Raw genomic sequence first — 17,960 nt, forward strand, 5'->3', positions numbered from 1 at the left:
GCTTCTTCAAACTTCTGAAGTGTGGTTTCTTGTATAAGCCCATGTTCCTTCACCAGTTTTTCTTGCACAGACACACAAATAATCAAAAGGAGCAGAAATTCCAGAATTTCTTGGTTTATACATTAGTACATCTAAATTTCAGGTGCATTTTCATTATTTTTTCTTTGTCCAAATTAGACTGTTGCTCTTGTTAAAGACTAACATATTTGGAGAGAGGGAACACACACTATGCTCTATGTAGCCTTTTTATATGTGCTGAACTCTCAGTGCTTGTTATTCACATTGAATTTGAAAATATTCTGCTATAACAAGACAACTCCCAACTCTTTTATGCACTACTTCCTGAGAAGGCTCCTACATCATCTCCAAGAAAAACAAATTCAGTCAACAAGTCAAAAGTCCATAAAGCACAAGCAAGCTCAAGATGAATTGAGAAAGAGCTAGGAACCAGCAAAGGAGGATAAGTTAATGGGGCTTAGGGGCTATCACCCCTAAACTTAGAGAGGCATGTCCATTTCTTCTCCCACTTTTTCTCTACTTTCTGCAGTGGATTCATGGGATGGCTAAGAAGGGTGATTTTAATATAGCTGAAAATGAACCTCATCAGAGCCAGATATTTTAGTTTTGAATCTACCTTGTTCTAAGTATTTCCTCTAACATGTTGTAGGCATGGTCACATCTAAGCCTTATGTTTCATAAGCAAAGTGCAATCAATATTTTTTTCATGGAGATGATAATTAGCTTATAACAATGTACATTTAATGTGCCTGGCAAAATGGACAGCAATAAGTAAAATATGAGAAGCACTCCTTCTTCTGTTCCATGGAGCTTAGAGATAATACTAGTGAAAACTCTCTCTCTCTCTCTCTCTCTCTCTCTCTCTCTCTCTCTATATATATATATATATATATATATATATATATTTTTTTTTTTTTTTTTGAAAGTATATGTGTGAGTATGTGCATGTGTATGCATGCTTGCACTTTTGTGCTAAAGTCTTCCTTGCATATAAGAGATCATGTTCCAGGCATACCTGGCTCATCATTTGATAGAAATTCTCCAACTAGACAAGACAAATTCCTTCACAAAATGTGAGCTGGTGACCATTAACAGTGTTACTGAAGAATTGTAGTTTCAAAACTGACAGCTGTACTGATCTACAATTTTATACTGAACACAAGAGCTCTAAGAGTCATGAAACTGCTTCCCAGTCTCTCGTATACACACTATTCCCAGGGAGAATCCAAGTTCAAGAGGCACATCTTTAGCTCTGAGTAGTGATGCTAATGGTAGAACTCATAGATACCGAGGCAGAAAATCAAGGGAAATACTGCTATTTTATAATAATAATAATAATAATAATAATAATAATAATAATAATATATTTTTAATTTTTTTATTATTTGTCCAGTAATAATAATATAATACTTACTGGACAAATAGTGTTCTTGATGTATTAACCTTTGAAATCTTTTAAAAATAATCATTCTATTTATTTGTTCTAATTTGTTATACATGTCAGCAGAATGCATTTCAATTCATACTACACAAATGGAGTATAATTTTTCTTTAAAACCTTAACCAGAAATGTATGTGATAGTTTCTACTTTATTCCCATTATATATATGAGATGATTGCAAAGAGGTGACACATAATGGAAATGAGTCATAAAGCTAGATTATATGTCTTCACAGTCTGTGTTCTCAAATTCTGTATTAGATGGGATGAATTATTAAATTGTTCAAAATACATCACTTATTTATTTACTGAACATTTATGGAATTGACCACTCCCTGTCCAAGCTCCCAGACCTCTTTTTCATACCTTTTGTAGTACTTTAACAAATTCAATAAAATAACTTGTTGACATGTGGTTTTATCAGTAGACAGAGTGCAATGACCATACCTGAGACATCTGTTGCACTTATATCATCTAGCCTGTTACATGGTTCATATCTTGAGTTGGTCATGGGACAGACTCTGTTGGATATTTTAAAGTAAGGAGTAAAGTGAAGAATAAAACCAGTTTCCAACATGACATTGCTCTCAGTCTCTGAGAGGGTCAAACAAAGGAAACATGGTATTTTCCCGTGAGGCAGAATGAAATAAGACCTATAATTATGGTATCATAGTTTGTTGCTGGGGAGCCTCAGAGAAAGTACCAGTTAATTATTATTGTAACTTGAATAAAGAAATGAGGAGTTCAAAGGTTCTCAGCAAAAATAAATTATAAATGTTTAAGGAGATGGAAATATAATTATCCTGATTAGATCATCAAATATTGAATATATGTATGATATTATCACACTGAACCTTAAAATATGTGAAAACAACACAAACAGAAAAAATATTATGGAGAACATTGATATGCAATGTAATGTGAAGTAATACCATATCTGAATACAATTAAGTTTTAGCAACTTGCTTGGATGATTTGGCACGAGGCCATTAACACTGGATGTGGGAAAAAAGATGAGCCGAAGTCTACAGATGCCAACAGCAAAACTTACTAAGAAATAGTACATGCTTCTTTTATTTATTTATTCATTCATTTATTTATTTCCACTTTTTGAAAATTTGTTTTAATTAGTTACACATGACAGTACAATGATCTTGACATATCATACATTTGAATCAAATGGGGTATAATTTCTCATTTTTTGAGTGTACAGGTTGCAGAATCACATTGGTTATACAGTCATGTATATACCTACAGCAATAATAATGTCTATTTTATTCTGCTGTCCTTCCTTTCCCCCCTTCCCCTCCCCTTCCCTCCCATCACTTCTCTCTACCCAGTCTAATGTGACATACTTCTTTTTTTTCCCCTCACATCATCATACCTGTATTCTGTATAATGAAGCGGGTGGTAGATAGAACAAAGGTTTATTATAAGCCTCAGTTTTTATATTTTTAGCATCAGTTTTCTGATTTTCAGGATGAAGGATCATACTTGCATCTACTGACAGGGTTGTTGTGATCTAGTGAGCAAGTGTAACTATTAGCATATTTAATAGTTCCTCAATATTAGTTTCATTACACTTGAAATGATTGACAATAAATATTTGTTTCTTGGCTTATTTATTTTTAATAGGAGATTTATTATCATGGTATATAATCGAAAGTTTATCTAAATGTATTTTATAGGTCACCTATATTACTCAAAATATTGTGGAACAAACCAGTCCAAAACCCAGAGCAAGCATCACATATATTAAACAAATGAATTCTATTCAGAGTTTCCAAAGAACTCTTGCAACTCAAAAAAAAAGTTTTTTTAAATCCCACAAAAGGGGCAAAAGATTTGTATATACATTTCTCAAAAGAAATGATGAAAAAGCACATCAACTTATATGCAACGATTAGTAACTTGGAAAATGCGAATCAAAACCACAATAAAATACCTCAACATACTCATTAGTTTGGTTAAAATGTAACAGACTATAATACCAGGTAGGGGTTGTGGCTCAGTGCTAGAACTCTTGTCTAGCATATGAGAGGCCACCAGGTTTAATTCTCAGCACTGCCAAGAAAAAGGCCATATTGAATATTTGTAAGAATATGAAGTCAACTGGAACTCTCCTTCTTTGATGATGGGTATGCAAAATGGTACAACTACTTCAGAAAAATGTCAGGTGCTTAAAAAGCTAAATAAATACAGGTAGACTTATAATGTGGACCATGTGATCATTCCACTATTGTGTGTTTATCTAAGGTAAGTGATGATATATGTCCACACAAAGACATGAATATTCATAGCAGCTTTATTCATAGTAGTCCAAACTTGAAACAATTCAGATGTCCACCTACAAATGAATCTCTAAACATAATGTGATATATCCAACCAATGGAATACTGCTATGAAATAAGAAGCGATTAAATATTGATAGATGCTATGACATGCCTGCATTTCAAAATAATTATTCTGAGTTATTGAAACTAGGCATAACAGAGTATATATTGTATAACTAAATTTATTTGAAGTTGTAGAAATTTCAAAAGGATCTATATTGAAAGAAAGCAGATCTGGGAGCAGGAATAGTTAGGTTACAAATGGGGCACTTTGGGGGCTGGGGATGTGGCTCAAGCGGTAGCGCGCTCGCCTGGCATGCGTGCGGCCCGGGTTCGATCCTCAGCACCACATACCAACAAAGATGTTGTGTCCGTCGAGAACTAAAAAATAAATATTAAAAAAAAATTCTCTCCTCTCCTTTCTCACTCTCTCTTTAAAAAAAAAATGGGGCACTTTGTAGAAAAATATAAACATGAAAATCTGTAGGAAAATTTTTTGGGTGATGAATATATTCACTATCTCCATAGTGGTGAGAGTTTCCTATGTGTGTACATATATGTTTAAATGATCAAATTTTACACTAAATTTTTGCAGTTTGTTGTATTTCAATTATACTTAATAAAGTTATTTTTAAGAACTCCATTGTCTGTATTGCATATTAAAAATTTATGAACTGGGAGTGTAGATCAGTGGTAGAGTGCTTGCCTAGCACGTGTGAGGGGCACTGGGTTCAATCCCTGATATAGTGGTGAAACAAACATTTGCATCTTACTTATGCAACTCTGAGGTTGTGATGATTCAATCTGAATTCCATTAGATTTGGTTCCAGCCTCTGAACCAAATGCTCCAATTATCTCAAATTCTCCTTAAAATACCAACCTAACTAGGTCAAGTTCTTTCCATAACAGAGTAAGATGAATAAATTAAACATAAATGTGAAATTTCTCAAAACCTCACACCAAAACTGAAGTACTGTCATTTCCCTATTTAAATGGTTAAAATTAATTGGCATATTCAAATTCAACATCAGTGAGGCTGTTAATTAGATACTTCTCACTCTCATGGGTAGGTAGTTCTGAACAATAATTGCAAACAATTCAGTCTACCACAGGTAATCACACTGAAAAGTGCCATTATATTACCTATCCTCCTAGTTTACCTGCTTTGAGACAACCAACTGTATCGAATTTCATGTGCTTTTAAGTTATATGTACATGTGAATTAATTTATTTTCTTATTTTACAGAAACATTATATACTATACACACTGATTTATATTTTGCTCTTCATTTGAATTATTTTGAAGACTGTTCTTTATTGGTATATAAAAATTACTTATTACCATTCTACAGATATTGTAGCTCACCATGTTCATATATTATAATTTAATGAATCCCCTTTCTATGGGCATTTGGTAGTTTCTAATTATTTGCTGTTATAGGAATTGTAGTAATTGGCATCATATACACATAAGTTTGTACATGTGGAATGATATTTGGATGTATTTTAAGACAAATTTTGAAAAGTTCTAATGGCAAGAAATTTTATTTTGGTTCAGGTCTTGCCAGTGAAGAGACCCTGATGAAACCAAAACTGAACATTTTGGGAGATCAAGTGGTGATCCAGGCTGGTGGAGTGTTTGACATTACTTGCAGGTAATAATATCAAGACTTTCATTTTGTTGTAATTAAAATACCCATGTAGGAAGTTTACAGAAACATGGTTTTGTTCCTACTACAAATTTAAAAAATTATTTTATAATCATAGAGAATAGGTTTTGGAAGTTAAGATTTATTGATATTGTTTTCCACAAAAATGGATTTCTTGGAGGTGGCACGGGCTAGTTCTTCAGTCGAATCCAGGTGCTTTTCTTCTTGTCTTCCCTTTTTATTCATAAATTTTGGGAATTACTTTAAACTCATATACAATTTTATCTGACTAATGTGTGCATTAATTCTCTTGAAAAGCATCTTGCTCTTGTGTGTTTTGAAAAAATGTCAAAAGCATGGTGTGTGACACTATAGGCTTGGTTTGGTAATAGTTAAATTAATGGTCCTCTTTTCTTAAAAGGTACCTATTTCTTCTCTATCAAAGCATCATATTTGTTATAGATGTGCACATATGTAGCCAAATGCAGAACTTTATATTTCCAAAAAATATCTAAATGATATGTAATTGCTAACCCTTGTCTTTACCTTCATGCTCTTTCTCTTGGTGAATTAGATAGCACTTCTAGGAGAAAGAGGAAAATTTCAGTTTGAAATAGCCTACTAGAATTTCTTAATGTAAGAACAATAGGCATGGGCATATATGAGAGATTAGGCAGGCTAGTATTGGAAATATAAGAATCATTCACAGAAACTGGATAGGAGTTGAAATTATATATAGAGATGAGGATAATAAAAGAGTGTTTGAAGTAAGGAGAGAACAGTAGAAAGGTCATAATCCTGAGGAGACCCTGTACTTAAGGAAAGAGTGGGAAGAAAGGGTATTAGGAAAGTGCATGGATAATAAATAGAAAGGAGAAACAAGGGAAAATCAAGGTAGAGGAGAGTTTCAAGAAAGAAAGAATAGGCAAATTCTGTGATAGATGTAGGTGCAGGTGCTCAATAAATTTATATTGGGTTGAATTGAACTGAAAAAGAGCAGAATCTCCCTCCTTCTTTAAGATAACTTATGGCCCAATGTATCAATAAAATAAGGTTGGAGTATATGCAATAGAAAACCCAAATTTACAGTGATTTTAGACACAAGATTTCACTGTTTGATGGAAAAATTCCCAAAGATCGATATCTATAGCCATTATTCCACTTCCATAAAATAATTAGAAATTTAGACTCTTTCTGTATTGTAACTCTGTCTTTCTTAACTGATGACTTACACCACATTGTCCAAAATGGCATCTTGAATTTCAGTCACCATGTCTATATTCCAGCTAGTTAAAAAGAAGAATGCCAGAGAAATACATGCCTTTTCTCTTTAAGGATACATCGAAAATTTTTCCACACTAATTGTGCTTATATCTTCTTGCCCAGAACTTAGTTACATGGCCACACATAGCTGCAAGAGAGGCTTGGAAATGTAAAATATATATATATATATATTTTTTTTTTTTTTTTTTGCCAGAATGCCATATGCCCAACTAAATCAGTGAAGATTTTATTTAAAAGAGGAGAACAAAGTGAGTTATACTAGGTATATTTTATTTGTAGTGGTGATATGCAACTTGTTTCCTATATCATTGGAGGGTGAGGTCTTCTATCCTAGCTACTGTGAATTATTGTATTCTCCTTTATGAGCTGAACTATTCCCCTAGCTGATTGGGATCCTAAAAGTATAGTTTCATCTTGACCAGTAGATTTGAGTCAGAATTGAAGGCCACAAAAGCTGTCTTTTCCATACCTGGGGGCCTTTCCAGCCACATCTTTAGGTATAGAGTATGATTGAGAAGCTTACTTCACTTCATTTTTAGCTCCTATTCATTTGGTCCCCTTTACCCCAGTACCCCTGAATGGCATCTGACCTGTAAACCAGAAGTTAGAGGAGTTGCCAGTGATTACTTGCTGTGCCTTGTCCTATCATATTCCAATAGGTTGTAATTGTTTCCAAAGCCTCTTCTCTGGGCCTCATGAATCACAGCTCTCGAATTAACTATTAATTTTAAACAATTAACCCCAGTTGATGCATGTGAAACAGGTTTGGTTATGGATGGGTGGTTGATTGCTACTTCAGGTTAGATCTGTGTCAGTTCTAGGAGGATTCAAAAGAAAGTGAATTTGGGAAACATGTTAATAGGGCCCGAGGTGGGCATAGGAATAAAATGAAGGAGGAATGGCTTCTAAAGATAAATGATTTCTCAGAAGTTTAAAAACTATTGGGGGCCCTGCATTTATTTATTGTATATAAATGTAAATAATCTCTCATTTATTTGCTATATGGAAAACTATTGTTGATGAAGGCAAATTCTAATCCATCCCCTTAGTGTCAAAAAGCAAATAAATTATTGATTAGAAAAATAATTCACTGCTTATGTGCTGTAGAAGAAGAGTGCTCTGTCTGATGTTGGGAATTTCCACACATGCATAACTGGGTAAGACATATTCTCTGCTTTCTAGCAGATCACATCACAGTTGAATGAACAAGACAGCCACTCAAAAAAAGGGATGTTGAAAGGAATAAGAACTCTCAATTGGAAGTTTCAGGATATATTTAGAATGGAGGATATTTTAGAAAAAGGAATAACCTCAAATAAGGTTTAGAAGTTGCACTATACATCTTTCATAGAAGTTTCAAGTGCTTGATATATTTAGACCCACATCAGTCCCATAGAATCGAAGCAGGGATGGTTATCTTCATGTATTTACTCAATATATATTTATTTAAGACTGGACTAAGTCCAGAAGATGAGATAATATATATTATAAAGATCTCTGCTCTCATGGACCTGAAATCCCAATGGTAAAGACAGATAATACATATAATAAATAAGACGTTGTAGGGTATATTTGAAGATGATAACTGCAGTTGAGATAGTAGCAAGGCAAGGTGATGGAATGAAGAGAAGTTATTTCTTTGAAATGCTTGGTCAGATTAGAAATGCCATTTGAGCAGAGGCATAAAGAAGTAAAAGAAGGAACCATGCAGGTAATCTGGAGGAAGAGGGTTCCAGACAGAAGGCATAGAAAAAAATGCAAAGATCTACACAAAGGTGTAATTTTGATATGTCAAGGAATAGAATGAAGGATGGCATGAAGAGAAAATAATTAAGTGATGGGGAGGAAGATAGATTAGACTGGACAGTTAGCAGGGTCTTGTAGACCATAAGGAGGTTTTTGAATTTATTCTGGATATCAGGGGAAGCCATTGAAAGAATTAAGAAGAAGAATGATTTGATCTGAGACATTCTTTAAAAAGTTTATTCTGACTGTTACAGCGGATATAGTTCACAGGGAAAATAGAAGGTTACTTTAGTTATCTATGAGATAAATGAAGTGGGCCAACAGTGGAGGGGATAAGAAGAGGTCAAGTTCTTAATATATTTTGAAGATAGAGCCTATAGTATTTTATTATGGAGAAGTAGAGTGTGAGACAGTAATTTTGGGGGTACTTCAGTCTGTGCCAGACATTGTTCTAAGCACTTTGCATGAATCAGCTCATTAAATTGTCATAATAACTCTGTCAGGTACGTTCTATCAACTCTACAAATGAGGAAACCAAGGCCTAAAGAGAAGACATTTAAGATTTCAAATGGTAGAATTCCCTGACTCCCAATGGCTTTTCAATCGTGCCAATGTACCAGCAACCCTCCATACTTTCTGAGGCTTGGAAATTCTATGAAGTAGACTGAGCTTACATTTTGCCTAGCTGGGATTTTTCATGTTTTTTTTTTTTTTTTGTGTGTGTGTGTGTTGGGGTTGTGTCACTATTCAGGTAGACTTTAGTAGTGTTTCCTTTTGCAAATTGTTCAAGTTCTCAAACTATATACTGCAGACCTTTTGTCTGATAGGCTAATTCAACATCTTATACAAGGTAGATAAGGTAAATAAGCCATACTTTGATAAAGACCAAGCTTTTAGACTCCACAGAATGTTATTGGGAATGGAATCCTAATCATTCCATGCTTCCAGCTGTTCAGGCTCAGGCTCATGAATTGGCTATCAGAGTCTTCAGAACCCAGACTGTATTATAGTGTTCTTCCTTTAATATTTGTAGAAGTTTCCACTCAAAATCAACCAAATATCCAGGAAGGTGATTGGCAGAACCTATCTGATGGGAATTGATAATGGTCCTAAATCAGAGGCATGGCATATGAACACACTCAGCCAAATTCTTCCTTTCCACTCCCTGGTCTATAAACCCAAGGCCTTTGTTTTTAACTCTCCTATCAAGTGATGCTCTTCCTAAAGATCCTCATATTCTGGCCACCCCTCCACACTACTATAAATAATTATTAATGTGCCCCATTTTCAATAAATCTTCTAATTTAATGCATGTCTAACTTATGCTTGATTTTTACGGTATGTCATATTACAATAGATTCTTTTCATAGGAAATGGAACTTCATTAATAACAAAGTTATTCTTTATGATGATGCTAAAATTGTCAGAGATTTCATTGGGATATAATGATACACCTTGAGGGGAAAGATAATGGTGTGAGTTTCTCAAATTCTCCTTAAAATGGGTATTGAAACTGAAGTTGGAATTCTGTGGTAGGAATTCAAGCATAAAAAAGGGGCTTGAATTGATTGATTTTGGACCAAGCAAATCATAGAACACACAGCCAATTTTTGTGGGCTCTGTAAGCTAATAATGATTTTTGAATTGTTAAATTGTTATAAAATGTACAATTTGTGATAGAGACTTTCACAAACTAAAATATTTATGTGGCACTTTAAGGAAAACTTTGCCTATACATGAACCCAAGATTCTGTCTGCTGCTCTAATTCTTTGTGTCCAAGTACAGGACAAATAATGTGGGCTGTTCATGTGTGAGGATTTCACAAACTAGTTTGGGTTGGACTTGGGCATTACCAAGAGCAGTTAGAGATACTGCACATACAGGGATGAAATCCAGAAGAGTAGTATCTTCTGTTGGCTCTAAATGTCAGTTTTCAGACTCCAGTCAGGTAAGGCAAGAAGGAATCAGGAAATGGCAACACTGGCAACAAGTTCTCATGGAATTCAAGGATCAACAATAATGTTTACTTAATATGGCAGCTCTGACTACTTTAGGGAGTGTATTAGTTCTCTAGTGTTGTCGTTACAAAATACCACAGATTGGGTGACTTCAAGGCCAGAAATTTATTTCCTCATAGTACTGGAGGCTAGAAGTTTAAGATAAAGCGTTAGCAGGATTGGTTTCCCCTGAGTTCTTACTCATTGGCTTCCAGATGCCCGCCCTTTCTCTTTCTCTTTTCTGTATGCACACATCCCTGATGTTTCTGTGTGTCCTAATCTCCTCTTCTTATAAAGATACCAGTCATGTTGGATTAGAATCCACAATAATGAACTCATTTTAACTTAATCACCTTTTAAAAGATTTACCTCTGAATACAGTAACATTCTGATGTGTTGGGGGATAAGGCTTCAAAATGTGAATTTTGAGGTTATACAATTCAGACCCTCATAGTGGGTTTGGAATGATTTCTCTTAGGATGTTTGGTTCTGAGGGTATTCAATTTATTCAAAGACCCCATAATTGGGCAAAACATACCTTAAAGAAGCCATGCTTCTATTGGAAGTAAGACTTTAGTGGAAAGAAGAAATAGGGGTCAGACTGAGGAACTATTACTCAAATTCATTTCTTTCCAATTACAGTGGAAGCTTCAGGGTACAAGATTCTTGGGAGCAAAATTTGCAATGTTGCTTTCTAACCAATCCCTATCTTTTTTTTTTTTTAAGAGAGAGAGAGAGAGAGAGAGAGAGAGAGAGAGAGAGAGAGAGAGAGAGAGAGATTTTTAATATTTATTTTTCAGTTTTCAGTGGATACAACATCTTTATTTTATTTTTATGTGAGGATTGAACCCAGTGCCCTGCGCATGCCAGGAGAGCGCGTTACCACTTGAGCCACATCTCCAGCCCTACCAATCCCTCTCTTGATCTTTCTTTCTCATGGCATTATATAACAATCCCCATTTTCAACAGTCTGAATCACACTCATGGCAACATATCATCTTTTCAAAATAATGAAAGTATATTGTATTTATAGAAGGTGCTTGAGGTGAGTGGTTGTCTCTCACATTTTTTCATGTTCTACTTTTGGGGTACTGTAGTAAAATTAGGAGCCATGATAAACAGTGGTTAAACAAATATGTGCATACTACAGACGCTATGATATGACATGGGGAAATGTGTCTATCTTTGGAGAACTGGAATCAAGTTTGGCTCAAGCTTACCCCACTCCCACTGCCTCCCACACATGTGGTTTCCTTCCATTGATAAAACTTTTCAAAGGTTTCTGGATGAATCTTCACACCTTCAGTGGGAGAGGAGGATTACACTGCTGTTTTACATATAAGCAACATAAGCTTAAGTAACTAGTCAAGATTATGTAATTAAGTAACTAGTCAAGATTATGTGACAGCAATAATACTGAGAATCAATATCCAGGTTCTTTTTCCTTCCCACTTTTTTGTTTTTTACAATGGTTGTTTTTGCTGTGCAAATGGTGAGGGAGGTGAGAATTATCCTTGGTGGGTGTTTTAGTCAGCTTTTTCATTGCTATTACTGAAAGACCTGACAAGAACAGTTAGAGAAGGCAAAATTTATTTGGGGGCTCATGGTTTCAGAGGTCTTAGTTTATAGATGGCTGACTCCATTCTTTCGGGCTTGAGGTGAGGCAGAACTTCATGGTGGCTGGGTGTCATAGAGGAAAGCAGCTCAAGAAATGGCTCTGGGAAGCAAAGAGAGAACTCTGCTCAACTAAGACAAAATATATTCCCAAAGGTACAGCCCCAATGATCCACACCTTCCATATACACTGCACTTGCCTTCAGTTACTACTCAGTAAATTCCTATCAGGGGTTAGGGTTAGGGTTAGGGTTCACTAATTGTGTTAAGGCTCCTGTAACCCAATCATTTTACTTCTAAATGTTTTGCATTTTTTTCGCACATGGGCCTTTGGGGGACACCCAATATCCTCAAACATAACATTAGGAGAAGGAGATAGATTTCCTTCATTTTGTCTGCATGTGGAATAATTGTAATGGAATTAAATTTAACTTTGTCCCCGGTGCTTTCTCACAGAATGCAGAGAATGTCATCCAGGTGCATATCTTTTCAGAGCTCAAATCATTTCCCAGAAGAGATTTTAAAATTTAATGAGGAAATAAATGTGGAAAAAAATCTACACTGAGATCTAGCTTACACATTGTTGGTCCTATCAGCAACTTCTTGGATAAGGCATTTTGCCTTCCTGAGCTTATTTGCCAAGTGGAAACAGTAGAGACAGAAAGGACATAAAGAATGACTTAATGTAATATTTTCTTACACCTTTGTAAGTTGTTTTCCCAAAATTTCAAAGCACCCCTATTGGGGAGAAAGCTAGCTGAATATTGGGGAGAAGAGGAACTGCAGTGGAAGATAGAGACAAAGACTTGACATGTCTTTGAATCTTACCTGCTTTTCAGATTCTCATCTAGCCCATAACTAAGTATCCCAATTTCAGTTGCCAGTTCTTTCATGTGCATCAAGCTATCTGCTACAGTTAAATCTTCAGAATTAGGGGCCTGAAGTATGGCTACTTCTGCACTGTCTCTCCCAGACCTGCTTTAGTATGGCTTGCTTTCTTAATTAATTTGTTTGTTTATTTATTTTTTTGCATTGTTTTCTCAGAGGATTGGCTGCCATGACCTGGACCTGGGGCATTGGACTTGCAGGGAGTCGGACCCGCATCTTGGAATATCCCTGTTCTGATAACCACCTTTTCACTTGTAACCAACTCACTATCTTCCACACAGAAGCTGGTGATACTGGCTACTTCACATGTAGTTACAAAGATGTTGCTGACACCAAGGATTCTAATGGCAAGGCCAGTGTATATGTGTATGTCAAAGGTGAGTGGGTACCTCCTACCTTTGGACTCAAGGATATTGTATTTTTTTTCTGTACATCTAGATACATATATCCCAAGGTCATTTTGGAACAAGCTGGAATATTTTATTTTATGGGGAGAGAAGGAAAAGAAGAGTTTGATACACGAGGGACAGACTTGTGCTTTTTGACTTTGGTGTGGTTTGCCTGCACAGCTTCATAATTTGCAAAGATAACATTCTTTATCTCTGATCTATGGAAACAAGAAAAAACAATATGAAGTTGATTTCAGCTGCTTCCAATAATATTTTTAGTAAAGAAAGGAAATACTTTTGCAGTACTTACCATGTATCAGGGACTGTTCTAAGAGATTTACAAGTAAACGATCCGATGAAGTAGGTATGAGTTTTACCCATTTTATATGTGAGGCAACTGAGGCATACAAAGGTTAATAATTTGCCTAAAATCACACATCTGGCAAGTATCAGGGTAAGGATCCAGATATTCTGGTTATAGGGTTTATTTTCATGTTAACTACTATGCTGACCTTTATGCAGTACTTATTATGTTGTTAGCCACTATTCTAACCATATCATGTATTTTGAACCTCATTCAATATTTACAGAAATCATGTTCATATATGCACATGATATAGTTTGGTTAATTTCATTCTACTATACTACTCCTTTCCCATCCCTCCTACTTTCTGTTTTTTTTTTTAAATCTGTATTGCATTTTATTTTATTTTTTTTTAACATTTGAATCAGATGGGATATAATATCTCATTTTTCTGAGTATAAAGGTTGCAGAATCACATTGGTCATGCAGTCACGTATATACACACAGTAATAATAATGTCTGTTTCATTCTACTATTCTTCCTATCTCCCCAACCCCTCCCCTCCCCTCCCATCACTTCTCTCTACCTAATCTAGGGTAACGCTATTTTTTTTTCTCACATCTTCATACATATATTTTGTATAACAATGAGGGTCTCCTTCCACCATCCATGCAATTCCCTTTCCCCTTCCCTTTCCCTCCCACCCCCTTCCCTATGTAGAGGTAATCTTCTCCCCATGCTCTTCCTCTCTTCCCCATCTCTTTACACCTCATTCTCTTTCCTCTACTCTCTTGTTCTCCCTTTTATATTCATGAGATTTGTCCCCATTTTAAAACTTTTTTTTCTCTCAGTTTCCACATATAAAAGAAACATTTGGCTCTTGGCTATTTGAGTCTGACTTATTTCACTCAGCATGATGTTCCATTCATTTTCCTGAAAATAACATAATACCATTCTTCTTTATGGCTGAGTAAAACTCCACTGTGTATAAATACCACCTTTTGGCTATCCAATCATCTATTGAGGGATACCTATGCTGGTTCTATAACTTGAATATTATGAATTGTGCTGCTATAGACATCTATATGTAGGCATCACTATAATATGATTATAGTTCTTTTTGATAAATAACAAGGAATGGGATAGCTGGGTAAGAATGGTGGATTCCTCCCTAATCATTTTGGGCATCTCTGTACTGCTTTCCAAAGTGGATGAACTGATTTGTAGTTCCAGCAACAATGAATGAGTGTACCTTTCACTCCATATCCTAGGATTTATTGTTCTTTGTATTCTTTGTTTAGATTTCAAATTGTTATATATGACAATATAATACATTACAATTCATATTATACATATAGAGCACAATTTTTCATATTTCTGGTTGTACACAAAGTAGAGTCACATCCTTTGTGTCTTCATACATGTACTTAGTGTAATGATGACCATCGCATTCTACTGTCTTTCCTACCCCTATGCCCCCTCCCTTCCACTCCTTCCCTTTTTCCCCTTTGTCCTATTTGGAGTTCCTTTTATTCTCCCATTCCTACCCCCTAGAGCATATTATGGATCAGCATCCTTAAATCAGAGAAATCATTTGGCATTTGTTTTTTTTTTGGGGGGGGGATTGTCTAATTTCACTTAGCATTATATTCTCCAGCTCCATTCATTTACTTGTAAATGCCATGATTTTATTCTCCTATAATGCCAAATAATATTCTGTTGTGTATATATACCACATTTTCTTTATTCATTCATTTACTGAAGGGCATCTAGGTTGGTTCCACAGTTTAACTAATGTAAATTGTGCTACTAAAACTATTTATGTGGCTATGTCCCTGTAGTATGCTGTTTTTAAGCCCTTTGGGTATGTTTTAAACCAAAGAGTGGAATAGCTGGGTCAAATGGCGATTCCATTCCCAGTTTTCCAAGGAATCTCCATACTGCTTTCCATATTGGTTGCACCAATTTGCGGTGCCACCAGCAAAGTATGAGTGTGCCTTTTCTCCTACATCCTTGCCAACACTTATTTTTATTTGTCTTCATAATAGCTGCCATTCTGACTGGAGTGAGATGGCATCTTAGAGTAGTTTTGATTTGCATTTCTCTAATTTCTAGAGATGTTGAATATTTTTTTCATATATTTAGCAATTGATTGTATATCATCTTCTGAAAAGTGGCTGTTCAATTCTTTGGCCCATTTATTGATTGGGTTATTTGTTTTGTTGGTGTTAAGATTTTTGGATTCTTTATATATCCTAGAGATTAGTGTTCTATCTGATGAGCATGTGGTAAAAATTCATCCCTATTCTGTAGGCTCTCTTTTAACCTCACTGATTGTTTCTGTTGCTGAGAAGAAGCTTTTTAGTATGAATCCATCCCATTAATTGATTCTTGATTTTAATTCTTGCACTATAGGAGTCTTATTAAGGAAGTCGGAGCCTGATATTACATTATGAAGATTTGGGTAGACTTTTTCTTCTATCAGGCACAGGAACCCTGATTTAATTCCTAGGTCCTTGATCCACTTTGAGTTGAGATTTGGGTATGGTGAAAGATAGGGGTTTAATTTCATTTTGTTGCATATGGATTTCCATTTGTTGAAGAGATGCCTTTGTCTAATACGAGATAACTGTATTTATGTGGGTTTGTCTCTGTGTTCTCTATTTTATACCATTGGTCTACAAGTCTGTTTTGGTGCCAATACCATGCTGTTTTTGTTAGTATTGCTCTGTAGTATAGTTTAAAGTCTGGTATAGTGATGCCACCTGCTTTACTCTTTCTGCTAAGGATTGCTTTAGCTCTTCTGGGTCTCTTATTTTTCCAGATGGATTTCATGATTGCTTTTACTATTTCTATGAGGAATGTCATTGAGATTTTGAATGGAATTGCATTAAATCTGTATAGTGCTTTGGTAGTATGGTCATTTTGTCAATATTAATTCTGCCTATCCAAGAACAAGGTAGATCTTTCCATCTTCTAAGGTCTTCCTTAATTTCTTTCTTTAGCATTCTGTAGTTTTCACCATACAGGTCTTTCACTTCTTTTGTTGATTCCCAAGTATTTTATTTTATTTTTTTGAAGCAATTGTAAATGGGGTAGTTTTCGTTGCTTCTCTTTCAGAGGATTTGTCACAGATATGTACAGCGATTGATTATGTATCATCTTCTGAGAATATAAAATACAGTGATTGATTGTATATCATCTTCTGAGAATATAAAATCAACACCCATAAATTTCGATTTATGGGTGTTGATTTTATATTCTGCTACTTTGCTGAATTCATTTATTAGTTTCAGAAGTTTTCTGGTGGATTATTTTTTGGTCTTCTAGGTACAGAATCATATCATCAGCACATAGTGCTAATTTGAGTTCTTCTTTTCATATCCATATCCCTTTAATTTCTTTCATCTGTCTCATTGCTCTGGCCAGTGTTTTAAGAACTATGTAAAATAGAAGTGGTGAAAGAGGGCATCCCTGTCTTGTTTCAGTTATTAGAGAGAATGCTTTCAATTTTTCCATTTAGAATGATGTTGGCCTGGGGCATAGAATAGATAGGTTTTACAGTGTTGAGATATGTTCCTGTTATCCCTAGTTTTTCTAGGGTTTTGAAAATAAAGGGGTGCTGTATTTTGTCAAATTTTTTTTTTCTGCATCTATTGAGATGATCATATGATGCTTATCTTTGAGTCTATTGATGTGTTTAAAAACATTTATTGATTCCTTTATGTTGAACCAACCCTGCATCCCTGGATGAATTTCACTTGATCGTGGTTTATTATCTTTTTGTATTCCATTTGCCAGAATTTTATTGAGAATTTTTAAAATTTATTTTATTTTTTAAAATACATGACTGCAGAATGCATTACAATTCTTATTTCACATGTAGAGCATAATTTTTCATATCTTTGTATATAAAGTATGTTCACAACAATCCATGCCTTTATACATGTACTTTGTTTTTTTTTTTTGCATTACAATTCTTATTACACATATATACCACAAGTTTTCATATCTCTGTTTGTATATAAAGTATGTTGACACCAATTCATATCTTCATACATTTTTTTGGATAATGATGTCCATCACATTCCACTGCCCTTGCTAATTCCCTGCCCCCTCCCTTCCCCCCCCACCCCTCTTCCCTATCTAGAATTCATCTATTCCTCCCATGCTCCCCCTCCCTACCCCACTATGAGGATTTTTGCATCTATGTTAATTAGAGATATTGGTCTGAAGTTTTCCTTCTTTGATGTATCTTTGCCTGGTTTTGGAATCAGGGTGATATCGGCCTTATAGA

General features: G+C 35.1%; 1 protein-coding gene across 3 annotated transcripts in view; it reads left to right on the plus strand.

The window, feature by feature from the left end:
* The window catches only part of LOC308638702 (vascular endothelial growth factor receptor kdr-like), a 317,685-nt gene that overhangs the window by 36,071 nt on the left and 263,654 nt on the right, over positions 1–17,960 (plus strand). For all 3 annotated transcript variants that reach the window (XM_081276379.1, XM_081276380.1, XM_081276381.1), the window contains 2 exons: positions 5,350–5,446; positions 13,127–13,347. In XM_081276379.1, coding sequence (XP_081132505.1) covers positions 5,350–5,446; positions 13,127–13,347 — 318 coding nt within the window. The remainder of the gene's footprint in view (positions 1–5,349; positions 5,447–13,126; positions 13,348–17,960) is intronic.

This window comes from Spermophilus citellus (genome assembly GCF_964194105.1).
Source record: "Spermophilus citellus genome assembly, chromosome: X".
In the NCBI taxonomy this organism is placed as follows: Eukaryota; Metazoa; Chordata; class Mammalia; order Rodentia; family Sciuridae; genus Spermophilus; species Spermophilus citellus.